The following is a 13,151-nucleotide window of genomic DNA, read 5'->3' on the forward strand; positions in this document are numbered from 1 at the left end:
CTGGAAACTTTGAAAAAAAAATATAATAATTGGTTGTGGTAGTTAACTTGGAAATACTAACTGTCCAACAAAGGAAGGGTGGCAGTAACTGAAGTCAATGGATATACCCCACTCACCTAACTGTGTTCCAGAAGTAAACTGTCAGTTTCTTGCCAACGCTCTTGTGTGTCAGACCCTTATTACAATAAAGGTAAAGGAGCCACATTAGGACTAATTAATGCAAGATAGCTAACTACAAATACAGGGAGGATTCCACCTTTAAAAAATAGCTTAGTATAGCACAGCATCTTCACTTTAAAGTGATTAGAAACAAACTTCTGATTTTTTAAAGTTAAATTTCTTATCATTAGAACTATGCGTGTTCAGGCTCTGATGAGAAAAAACAAACTTTATTTATACGGTTAATGTATATTGCTGTACCTGTAATCCATTTTTATAACACACTTTTCAAGGTCTTCCTACAAAGCAATGTATAGAAAGAGCCACAATTCAGGCAAAAGCCTGGTTAAACAAATGGCCCGGACCTCCTTCTAGCCCACTCAAATATGCTACATTTCAGTCCACAGAACTCTGATTTGTCTATACTAGGAAATTTTCCCTATATTTCCCTCCATTTCCATTGGTTCACCTCCACCAGAGGTAGAAATAGTGGAGGCAGAAGGGCACATAAGGCCCCGCAGCCAGCACTTTAACCCCCATTTTGTGTGGATCTGCTCTGAGCCATGAGTTTACACCATCTGAAAATCTGGTCTGTGGTGCTTAAAACATCGGTGGACTGCTCCATAGCTGCTATAACTAGTAAAGCTGAATGGGTGGTATCAACAGTGGGAGACTTCAGAAAAAAAAGTAATTCTACTGTACACACAACATGTATGGGCCAAATGCTGGTGGATGTGCTCAGTTTTGACTCAGCCCTTATTCAGGCAAATTCCCCACTTCAGCAAATGGGTGTTTGCTTATGTAAAGACGAAGTCAAAACTGACTAAACACTTATGCAGTTGCGCCAATGTTTGTTGCCTACATTAGTGGAAAAAACAGCTTTGTTTGTACGAAGCCAGGCTGTACTTTTTAAGCATTGGCTTCTAAGGCTGAAAGTCTTCTCTCTCGACCCCCTGCCAGCGCCCTAGACTGCTTGCTGGGGCCCCCGCCCTGGCTGAGGGCCTGGACCCCCTGAACCACTTGTGGCTACCTTGCCTAAAGGTTAAAGCCTTCGACTGTGTGGTGCCCCACCCTGGCTGAGGGCCTGGGCCCCTGAACTATAGGCGGCCCTACCCTGCCTACAGGTTGGGGCTGGATCCTCTAATTTAGTCGTTTCCGAAGCGTGTGTAGCAAAGGGGCTTGGCCTCCCTCACACACCACAGCGAGGGAGAGCCATACCTACCTACCTGCTTACAGCATGTATGAGTAGTGCACACTGCTCCATATGGCATGCCTGGCCACCTCTGCAGACTGGTGCAGAGGAAGGTAGAACCATGGTTCCAACTCCTCCTTCCCCATTTTGGGATGGATTGTGCTGCTATGGGCACTGGCCCTGGGTCTGTGTCCTGTCTCTATGCAGGAGTCAATAACGAGAAGGAAGGCTGCTACCACGCTCCTTCTCCACCTTTAACTTGAGTATAGGACTTGGAGATGTACTGGGTGAAATTCACCCCAGTGCAAAAGTCCTGCACAAGGTCCTATCCCCCACTTAAGAAGTGTGTTAAGAGCTAGAGTGATGTCGTACAGCTTTCTGCAGGCTTTTTTTCATCATGGATGAAATTCACCCATAATAAGGTCAATATCTGCAAACCGCTCTGAAATAGATTAAGACCTCTACATAGTTTTTTGTAGTGTATTAAATTTTTATCACAGGTGCCTTTCAGAACCTGTGATAAAAAAAAGCAACAATGTAACATTTCAAAATGTAATGTTGTTCTGAACTCCAATAAGTGCTCTGTTTTCATATACTTGCTTGGCTTTATTCTGTTCTCAGCAGTACGAAAACAATACGACTGGCTATTGTTTCTAACAGTAACCAAGAATATTATTCATTTATTGGAAGCTTAATAACAAAGTCACACAGACAAGCACAGAGCTGTTTATTGATGCAGCATTTCACTTTAAGAGGTATGTTGATCAACAGTACATGGAGTACTGCACATATTGACTTTTTAAATCATATTTTCAACCACAAATCCAGAGCGCTCGGCTAGATCAGCATTGGTACAAGTAACATGGAAAATACGTAAAGCTACGGACTCAAGATTTTAATATATTTTGAGAGTATGAACCACATTTTAATACACAGATTGTCTTTATGACAATCTTCCCCCCTATTCACAATCACATAGACCACCTCCTCCCATTTGCAAGTGCATAACATCCCTGTGGCAATTACAGCTCTTGTTTAATGGCAAAAATATCCTATAAGTATTTAATATATGTTTTATTTCTTTTAGTACAGTTTCGGAGCTGGAAATAAGGAGTCAGCACCATGTGATCAAACTGCTCTCTGTCCATAACCAGCAAGTGCTCCGTACACCACAGCTTGAGAACCTCTCTAAGACAGCGTTTTTCAAAGTTCAGGTCACGACCCAGTACTGGGTCGCAGCATGTCAGGCACTCAGTCGCTCTGGTCAGCACTACCGACCGGGACGTTAAAAGTCCCATCGGCAGTGCTGCCCAGCTAAGGCAGGCTAGTGCCTACCTGCTCCAACACCACGCTGCGCCCCAGAAGCAGCCAGCAGCGGGTCCGGCTTCTTGGCCGGGGGGCCACGGGGCTCCGCACACTGCCCCCACCCCAAGCACCGGCTTCCTGGCCAATGGGAGCTGGGAGGGGTGGTGCCTGCGTGCGAGATCCAAACCTGCTGCTGGCCGCTTCAGGAGCAGTGCGGTCTGCGGTGCAGGACAGGCAGGAAGCCTGCCTTAGCACCCCTACTGCACCTCTGACAGGGAGTCGCCTGAGGTAAATCCGTACCCCAACCCCACACCCCAATCCCCTGCCCCAGCCTGAGCCTCCCCCCCAATCCGGAACCCCTTCCTGCACCCCAAACCCCTCATCCCCAGCCCCACCCCAGAGCCTGCATCCCCAGCCCAGAGCCCTGACCCCCTCCTGCACCCCAACCCTCTGCCCCAGCCCAGAGCTCCCTCCCACACCCTGAACCCCTCATTTCTGGCCCCACCCCGTAGCCCTCACCCACACACCCCAACCCTCTGCCCCAGCCCTGAGCCCCTCCCACACCCCAAACCCCTCATCCCCTGCTTTGTTCGGTCGTGGGCATCAACAATTTTCTCCAACTGGACCCCCCAGAAAAAAAGTTTGAAAACCACTGATCTAAGACATATGGATGGCCTTATGGCTGAAGCACAGAACTTGTAATAACAAGAACTCTAGCTCTGTCTGTGCCAAAGCCTTCCTGTGTGAAAGTTACATCACCTCTCTGGATGCCAGTGTGCACACCTGTAAAATGGGAATAATACTGCCCTGTCTCACAGGGCTCCTTGAGGCCTATGCCATTGTTTGTAAAGCACATTTTTTAAGGTAAAACTGAAGGACCCTGGTCTATGATCTTCTTTCCTGGGATGATTTCCCTTCTGTCCGTTCAGAAGATGACAGTTAATCTCAGTACATAAGAAAAATCTCATCTGCAAAATACCAAAGAAGTCCCACAAGATTCATGTTCCAAGACTGTAAGCCCACAATTCTGCTCTCAGGGTTGTTGATGGGAGATTTTTACAGGCAGAATGAGCAAAATATTGGAAACAAGATCCACCATATGTATTAGAGAGCAAAATTCTGCCCTTACTGATTATGCCTTTTTATACACCTACTTGCAGAGGCTGAACCTGCAATCCTGACACAGGCAAAATCATGGGACTGTGTCCAGGCTGCAGGATCAGGCCTACAGTTTGTAAGTATCAATTTAAACAAAGACCGCACCAGTTATAATAGCTGTTGTAATCAGAATTTAGTACTAAAATTTGCCATCAGATCCATAAATATGGCTTTGATCATCTGTTATTTAGTTATCTGGCTGCATCACGGCATTATTACCTAATCTCTGCAAGAAGTACTACTAATTGCAAACCATTAAAAATTGCATTATCTAAAGAACTGGGAACTCAGCATAACTGCTTATTATATTTATTTGTTCTCACTTCAGAGACAGTGGATTTATAGCACTGCTTCTTCCTTTTGCTGCTCCCAGGACACACTTGGAAATGAGATGTTTCATCTCTAGGGGGTTATCCTGGTAAAATACTCATATAAATCATTAAAACAGCCAAAGTGGTTTTGATTTTATTTTTGTAAGAACAAAAGAACATGCCCTTCCTGAGATTTCACTCAGTCCTTGCTCAAACTCTCACTGAGGTTAGCCCATAGACTGGCCATCATCTAGGACAGTAGTTCTCAACCAGGGATCTTGGGGCCATGTGGGGGGCCGCGAGGAGGTTTCAGGAGGTCCACCAAGCATGGCCGGTGTTCGACTCACTAGGGCCCAGGGCAGAAAGCTGAAGCCCTGCCGCAAGGAACTGCAGCCCAGGGCCCTGAACTCCTCCACCCGGGGCTGACGCCGAAGCCTGGGCAACCTAGCTTCGCGGTGCCCCCTGTGGCGTGGGACCCTGGGCAACTGCCCTGCTTGCTACACCCTAGCGTTGGCCTTGGATTTTATATGCAGAATAACAGTTGTGGCACAGCTAGGCCGTGGAGTTTTTATAGCATGTTGGGAGGGCCTCAGAAAGAAAAAGGTTGAGAACAACCTTTTTCCATTTGCAGACCCCTAAAAAATTTCAAATGGAGGTGCAGACTTCTTTGGAAATCTTAGACATGGTCTGCAAAGCCCCGCCTGGGGTCCACAGATCACTGCTCTGTGCGGCCCAGTTGGGCTGTGGTGTGATACAGAGCGACACTTCCTCAAAGGGAGCTCCTAGGTGACCAAGTGAAATGGGACTGTGCACCACCCCTTAGGATGGTGCAGCGGGCTCTGCCCGTGTATTTTTCCAGCTCTGCCCTTGTGCTCCTGTGCAAGGGACAGCCACAATCTGAGGCACAAATTCTCCTCACACTTCCCCCAAAGTCCTTTTTCAACTGGAGGAGGAGGCATCAAACCCAGAAGGCAACAAGGAATGTGCCTGCTCTTGGTGTGTTTGTAGAGGAGGTAATGAACAGTGGATGTAGGCATCCTCCTAAATAGGGGAAAGAACCTACAACATGCCTCAGCCAGGTCTGTAGTAAAGAGGGGTATAACCTGAATCCGAGGTGCCTCAAGGTATCACAGCAGAATTCCAGTCAGTCAATGTGTGGCAGACACCTCGTGGAAAGGGAGCATGAGCTGTGAACACCAAGCTAGCATTTTGACTTATTCCTGGTGGGGGAGTGCCCCTATAGCAGTGCTTTTCAAACTGTGGCTCGCGATCCAGTACTGGGTCGCAGAATGTAAGGCACTAGGTCACGGCAGCTCTGGTCAGCACTGCCGACCGGGCCTTTAAGAGTCCCGTCGGTGGTGCTGCCCGGCTAAGGCAGACTACTCCCTACCTGTTCTGATACTGCACTGCACCCAAGAAGCAGCCAGAAGCAGTCCACTCCTAGGCAGGGGGCCACAGGGCTCTGCGCACTGCCCCTGCCCCAAGCACCGGCTCCGCACTCCCAATGGGAGCTGGGGGGGGGTGCCTCCTGGCGAGAGCTGAGTGGAGCTGCTTGCGCACCTCCACCTAGGAGCCACACCTGCTGCTGGCCGCTTCCAGGGTGCAGCGTGGTCCACAGTGCCAGGACAGGAAGGAAGCCTGCCTTAGCAGCCACGCTGCACCGCTGACTGGGAGCTGCCCGAGGTAAGCCTGTGCCCCAATCCCCTGCCCCAGCCCTGAGCCCCCCCCAAACGCAGAGCCCCTTTCTGCACCCCAAACTCCTCATTCCCAGCCCCACCACACAGCCCTCACCTCACACCTAAACCCTCTGCCCCAGCCCTGAGCCCCTCCCACACCCCAAACCCCTCATCCCCAGCTTCGTTGGGTCACAGGCAATGTTCCCTCAAATTTTTGACAGGCCGTGTGCGCAAAAAATTTCTTCTGTGCAAATTTTTGACAGGCCATATGCGCAAAAAATTTCTTCTGTGCAAACCGTGGTGCTTCTGTGCAAATCTTTGTGCGCGAGGTGTTTCACCGTGTGCGCAGGGTTTAGGATCTGTGAGGGAACAGTGGTTGGGGCATCAACAATTTTCTTCAACTGGGTCGCCAGAAAAAAAGTTTGAAAACCACTGCCCTATAGCCCAGGAACACCCTGTGTCTGAAGCAAATAAAGAAAGAGACAGAAGAACTGCTAAATAAAAATCTCCCTAGGTAGTACTGTGCCTAAACAACCTTTTCAACATGTACTGGATGGCTCTCAAAAGGCAGCTATGGGTGAGCAACAGTTCCCCAACTACAGTAACACAGTAACAGTAACTGATCTCTTATTATTTATTTTAACCAACCCTTTCTCCTATCCCCCCCGCCCCACGGTATTTCCTTTTTGCATGCAATTTAAGACAGCCTAGGACAACAGAATCTGCCTCTCAAAAACCTGCACACTTTGGTCAATGTTCACTTTCTGCCCTTCACCCTGCAATGGTCTACGGGAGACAGAAAGGAGCACAAGTGCTCTCGATAACTAAAAACAAACTTTTCTCAGCCCACAAACAGGCATTTAGCAAGAAGGAAACAGTGAAGTGGAGAAAGTTACAGAAAAGCTAAAGATCTTCCACATTCTACACAAGTTCATCAGAAAGATCATTGGCCATGATCTTTTCATTATTTGGGCTTATGTCCCACACAAACATGTATATTACTGGTATGCTAGCCCAGTTAAACTTGTATTACTTCCTATTACTATTATGTCACATTTTTAAAAAATCTATAAAAAAGGTATGTCTTTGAAAACAGTAACAAAAAGCAAATGTGTAGACTCCAGGAGGCCTCTTCCAAACAGTAGGCCTAATTCTGACCTCTCTTGCACCAGTTTTGCCCCTAAGTAACTCCACCAGAGTTACTTCTATTTTACATCAGGAGAAGTGAGATCTGATTTAGACCTACTATCTCTACATCTCATCCACTATTGCCTTTCATCTTTGGGGCTGCAAGCAAGAACCCTGGGTTTTAATATCACCTGTGATTAGCTCTCACAATTGTGCTCCAAGGAGTCTTGTAATTCTCTCTCACTACTGTGGGAAGAAAAGTTTACCACCTGTAACTGACTCTCTCATTTTCGTGCCACAAAGTGATTCCACTGTAAACGACCTGCCTTTCACTCGCCTCTCTCTCTGCTTGCAGCTCCCCTCTGGGGCTGCAGCCACCCCGAGTCCGCACACCAGCTACTGACCTGACTACACTACCACACATGGGTGTCCAAGAGGCAGAACTTCACCAGCAGGGAGCCGGCTGAAGCATTGCCTCGGCCCCAGGCTGCTTTCCCCAGAGGAATACAGGGACTTGCAGCGTGGCCGGGGTTTCCACGGGCTACCCCCGCCCGGGCGGGGGATGAGCGCGGGGCAGGCGCGAGGGAAGGGGGCAGGGGGCACCCGCGCGAGGCGGCCGCGCGCTCTTACCTGACCCGGTTGTCGCGGAACTTGCTCTGCTGGGGCTGGTTCAGGTGAATGGTGCGGGCGGCTGCCTCCGCCTGATCCGCTGAGGACGTGGCTCCGGACATCTCATCATCCGCCTTCTTATAGCCCGAGGGGGAACAAACGGGTCCTGCAGGGAACAGCGGCAGAGAGCGCCCGAGTCAGCGAGCAGCGCGGGAGAGACTCAGAGAAGCGGCGGGGGCGGGGGGGGGATGCTGCTGCTGCACAGTGCACAGATCCCGCCAGTGCATCGGGCTGCCCCTGCTGGGCTGCAGCCGCTGCCGCCGGCCGCCGCCAGCTCTTGGCCCCGGGGGAGCCGGGTAGCAGCGGCAGCAGCAGCCCGGGAGTTGCACGCCCCTGTGGCCCGGCCCTGTGTGGGCAGAGCCGCGGCACGGAGAGGAAAGCTGCTGCCTGACCGCGGGAGGCACAGCCCCTGCCCTGCTCTCACCGGGGCCGCTAATCATAAACAAAGTAAGAGCGACAAAAGGAGGCACCCCGCCCTGCCCGTCGCAGCCGGTTGAACCCACCCTCCTGTCAGCAGCAGCAGCCTCTGCCGGTCCCCAGAGCCCCTGCACATGATGGTGCCTTAGTGGGTATGGGGGGGGTTAACGGGTGCGTGGATAGACGTGAGTGGGAATACATGAGCTGGGATTGTCCCTGGCAACGGGAACCTCTAGAAAACAACACACCCTGGGGATTAAAGAGGGAGAGGGGGAGAGAGAGATGATAGACTGAAGCGATCTTGCCTTTAGGAGTTTCCTCCCTGGTGTTTAGCCAAAGCAATGGCTGATGATGAATAATGCAAGCTCCAGTGGAAAAAGCGCTCACAAGCCCTAGTGTAAAGGAGGCTCACCTAAGGCGACGTACTGGGGAGAGGCTGTAGCAACGTTTTTCTTGCCAGAGAGGGCTTCCCAAGTATATGCTTCCTGTTGCTGCTCATTTGCTTTAGATAGGGTGACCATACGTCCCGTTCTGGCCAGGCCATCCCCTTTTTAAGCCTGGTCCCGGCCGTCCTGCCTTTTTTTTTTGGGGGGGGGGGGGCAAAAGTGAGCATTTGTCCGGTTTGTCTTGCAGACTTGATCAGCTTTGTCAGAAAAGTGGGGTGCAGTGCAGAGGAACATGTGGCGATACCAGCCCTGCGTGGGCAGGGGAGGGTTTGGGCCAGCCCCACACGGTGTCCTGTTTTCCCTTTGGGAAACATGGTCATCCTAGTTTTAGGAAGAACACAAATATGAGGGGAAGGATGTTAGTGGGGCTTAAGCAACGGAGTGAGTGTCAGAACACCCGGGTTCTGTGCTTATCTCTTGCCACCGATTTCCTCTGATGTCAGAAAGTAACTGACACTCAGGATGCCTCAGTTCCCTCCTTTCTTTAAAAAAAAAAAAAAGATATCCCCACACCCATCTCTCTGGCAGGAAGACTGTGAGGTTTAATGTTTGCAATGTACTTTGGGATCCTTAGGTGGGAAGTGATACAAGTGTACAAAATATTTTATATCACATTTTACCATCCAAATAATAACTTTTCATCTATATAGTCCCGCCTGAAACACCAGAATCTGAAAGCATTTTCACAAAGGTGGGGATTACTATCCCCATTTTACAAATTTCATTCAGTCTGCACTGGGCTGGGGTTTTTGTTTGGTTGGTTGGGGGGGGGAGGGGGTTGTTCCATTTTTCTGATTACAACTGGGTCAGTTCAACCTGGTTCTCCAAAAGGTGTCATAGCCTTGTATAGACCAGCACTCACACAGCTAAACTGTTGGTAGCTAAAATTCACTAAGATAGGCAAGGTCACTGACTTCAATAAGAGCAAGTTCAGCTCTCATAAAAGAGAAAGGTTTCCAAACACACAAAGGTACGGTACAGACAGTCACAATGTCAGCTGCACTATGTAGCTCTATCAGTCAAACCAGCCATTCTAGATAAAAGATAGTGAGAATTTATTTCTTGAGACACCTTGGCTTCCTGGTGGAGAGTCTGCTCTATTCAACATATGCCAACTTGAGCATCGTGAGCCTGACCAATGCCCACTTAAGTCAATGGAAAGATGCTTACTGACTTTAATGAATTTTGGTAAGGCCCCATTTATGCTTTGATCCTGCAAAAACTTCACCACAATTTGCTTTAGATATGTGAGTAGTCTGTCCAGTGATATGTTGTTCTGTCAATGGGACTATTCACAAGACATGAAAGTAAGCATGCCCATACATTTTCAGAGAATCACGGTTGAATTGTAAAGATGAGGATTCTGTAAACTGGGCTGATGAATATGAATAGAAGCCGGACCCGCTGCTGGCTGCTTCTGGGGCGCAGCGTGGTGTTGGAGCAGGTAGGCACTAGCCTGCCTTAGCTGGGCAGCACCACCGATGGGACTTTTAACGTCCCGATCAGTAGTGCTGACCAGAGCAACCCAGTGCCTTACATGCCGCGACCCAGTACCAGGTTGTGACCCAAACTTTGAAAAACGCTGTCTTAGAGAGGTTCTCAAAGGTGTACAGAGCACTTTTACACTCAAATCAGATTCAAAACAAAAATGAACCACCACCCACTTTATGCTCTGAACTTCATAATCAACATCTATAGCCCTTAGCTTAATTTTACAGTTTTGAAACTTGAAAAAGGTTTTAACATCTTGACCTGTAATTACAGAAACATTACTATAGCAGTATTTCCAAAAGAATTCTTGTGAATCTGTGTGTATTAACTACAGATAAGACAAAAAAAAATATGTATGGCAAAAATTCATTCATTTGTTCTGTCACACCTCAAACCTGATTTATAGCAAAACTACAGGATGTATAGATGTCTCTGTGTCTTAAGTTGTTACACACACTCATAGCCAACAGCTCCACCCCACCCCACCCACGCAATTATAGCCAACAGCCCAGTGATTAGGGATGTAGTAGACCCAGATTCAAATTCCTGCTCTGCCTGATATAGAAGGGACTTGAATTCAGGTCTCTCACTATTCAAAGAATGCCCTAACAGGCTATTGGATATTCTGATGCTGGTGGGGAGGTCTCTCAATCTCGCCTGCTGAAGTTCTTCCACTTTGTATAAACAATTTAATTATTTGTTGGAGCAGCAACTTGAATGTGATACTCCCCTATTCAAGAAAAAAGAAAAGGCGTACTTGTGGCACCTTAGAGACTATCAAATTTATTTGAGCATAAGCTTTCGTGAGCTACAGCTCACCGATGAAGTGAACTGTAGCTCACAAAAGCTTATGCTCAAATAAATTTGTTAGTCTCTAAGGTGCCACAAGTACTCCTTTTCTTTTTGCAAATACAGACTAACACGGCTGCTACTCTGTCCCCTATTCAAGGTGAGTGCCATAACCACTGAGCTATACAGTTATTCTCTGTTATTCTCAGTTATTCCCAATACCTATTTTATACACAGTGGAACAGCTCCAGCAGGGGGGACTGAGAGAGACCAACCCCAGAATACCCAAGTGGTTAGGGAAGTTTCCTGTGACATGGGAAACCTGCTCCAAATCAGACAGAGCAGATTTGAATCTGGGTTTCCCACTTTCCAGGTGAGTGCCCTAGCCCCTGGGTATTCTGACACCCCAAAATTCCCAACCTGCCTGCCCCCGACTGCTGTGTGTGGGAGGTCTAATCTGGTAGGCATGCTCTGAAAACACCTACCAGATCTCCCCAGATCAGGGAAGACAGACACAGGAATGCCTAATTTGACAATGCTGCCAGTTTTGTGAGATCCCTTTGTAATTCTTTACAGTCAGCTTTGGACCTAACTGCCTTGAGTAATTTTGTATCAGCTACAAACCTAGCCACCTCACTGCTTACCCATTTCTGCAGATCATTTATGAATATGTTGAACAGCACTGGTCCCCATACAGATCCTTGGGGGACCCCACTATTTACCTCTCTTCCACTGTGAAAACTGACCATTTTGTTTCCTATCTTTTAACCAGTTACTGATCCATGAGAGGACCTGCCTGCTTATCCCATGACTGCTTACTTTGCTTAAGGGCCTTTGGTAAGGGACCTTGTCAAAGGCCTTCTGAAAGTCCAAGATCTAGATCCACTGGCTCATCCTCATCCAAGTTTATTGACATCCTCTAAATTGTAAAGGGAAATCATGCCTCAACAAAAGCTGTTGGCACTTTCCTAAACATATCGTGTTCATGTATGTGTCTGATAATTCTGTTCTTTACTATACTTTCAAACAATTTGCCTGGTACTGAAGTTAGGCTTACTGGCCTGTAATTGCCAGGATCGCCTCTGAAGCTATTTTTAAAAATCAACGTTACATTAGCTATCCACCAGTCATCTGGTACAGAGGCTGATTTAAGCAGTAGGTTACATACTACAGTTAGTAGGTCTGCAATTTCATAATTGAGTTCCTTCAGAACTCTTGGGTAAATATCATTTGGTCCTGGTGACTTATTACTATTTAGTTTATCAATTTGTTCCAAAACCTCCTCTATTGATATCTCAGTCTGGGACAGTTGCCCAGTTTTGTTATCTAAAAGAATGGCTCAGGACTGGGAATCTCCCTCACATCCTCAGCAGTGAAAACCAGTGCAAAGAATTCATTTTTGCTTCTCGGCAATGGCCTTGACTTCCTTGAGTGCTCCTTTAGCACCTTGATCATCCAGTAGTCCCACTGATTCTTTGGCAGGCTTCCTGCTTCTGATGTACTTACAGCAAAAAATAAAAATAAAAGTCAGTTTTTGTGTCCTTAGCTAGTTGCTCTTCAAATTCTTTCTTGGCCTACCTTATACTTTTACACTTAACCTGCAAGAATTCATTATCCTTTCTATTTTCCTCACTAGGATTTGACTTACAATGTTGAAAGGATGTCTTTTTGTCTCTAACAGCCTCTTTTATTCTGCTGTCTACCCATGGTGACATTTTTTGGTCTTCTTTGTGTTTTTTTTATTTCAGGTATACATTTAACTTGAGCCTCTGTTGTGCTGTTTTTAAATAGTCTCCATGCACTTTGTAGGCATTTCACCCTTACGGCTGTTCCATTTAACTTCTGTTTAAGTAGCCTCCTCATTTTTTGTGTAGTTGCCTTTTTGAAGTTAAATGCTGCTGTGGTGGCTATTTTTTGGCATGCCCTCACCCCATACCCTTACAAGGATGTTTTATTTAATTATATTATGGTTGCTATTACCAACCAGTTCAGTGATATTCACCTCTTGGACCAGGTCCTGTGTGCCACTTAGAACTAAATCAAGAATTGCCTCTCCCCTTGTGGGTTCCAGGACTAGCTGCTCCATGAAGCAGACATTGATGGAGAAGCAGTCTAAGAATTTTATCTCTGCATCCCATCCTAGCATGTGCTAGCACTACCCATACAGATGCTACAGAACACTGGGAATACAGCATGTGAGGTGTGTAGGAAAAAGGCTAATACCTTTTCTTTGCCTAAGGCAAAACTCAGGTTTAAGTCAGGCATAGCAAAAAGGAGCTAACTACACTGGCCTACATTCAACTTGGGGCCTATCCCCACAAATCACCCCAGACTTGCTCAAAATCACCTCCCCTTCACCCTTGCCTACAAGACACCTTCTGAGACATTGCTTTCACTTACTCCTCACTAA

At 47.5% G+C, this 13,151-nt stretch overlaps 1 protein-coding gene across 2 annotated transcripts in view; it reads right to left on the reverse strand.

Moving 5' to 3' along the window:
- Positions 1-13,151, reverse strand: part of ATP8A2 (ATPase phospholipid transporting 8A2) — a 674,656-nt gene that overhangs the window by 592,728 nt on the left and 68,777 nt on the right. For both annotated transcript variants that reach the window (XM_074958618.1, XM_074958626.1), the window contains exon 2: positions 7,560-7,704. In XM_074958618.1, coding sequence (XP_074814719.1) covers positions 7,560-7,704 — 145 coding nt within the window. The remainder of the gene's footprint in view (positions 1-7,559; positions 7,705-13,151) is intronic.

Source organism: Natator depressus, chromosome 1 (genome assembly GCF_965152275.1).
Source record: "Natator depressus isolate rNatDep1 chromosome 1, rNatDep2.hap1, whole genome shotgun sequence".
NCBI lineage: Eukaryota > Metazoa > Chordata > Testudines > Cheloniidae > Natator > Natator depressus.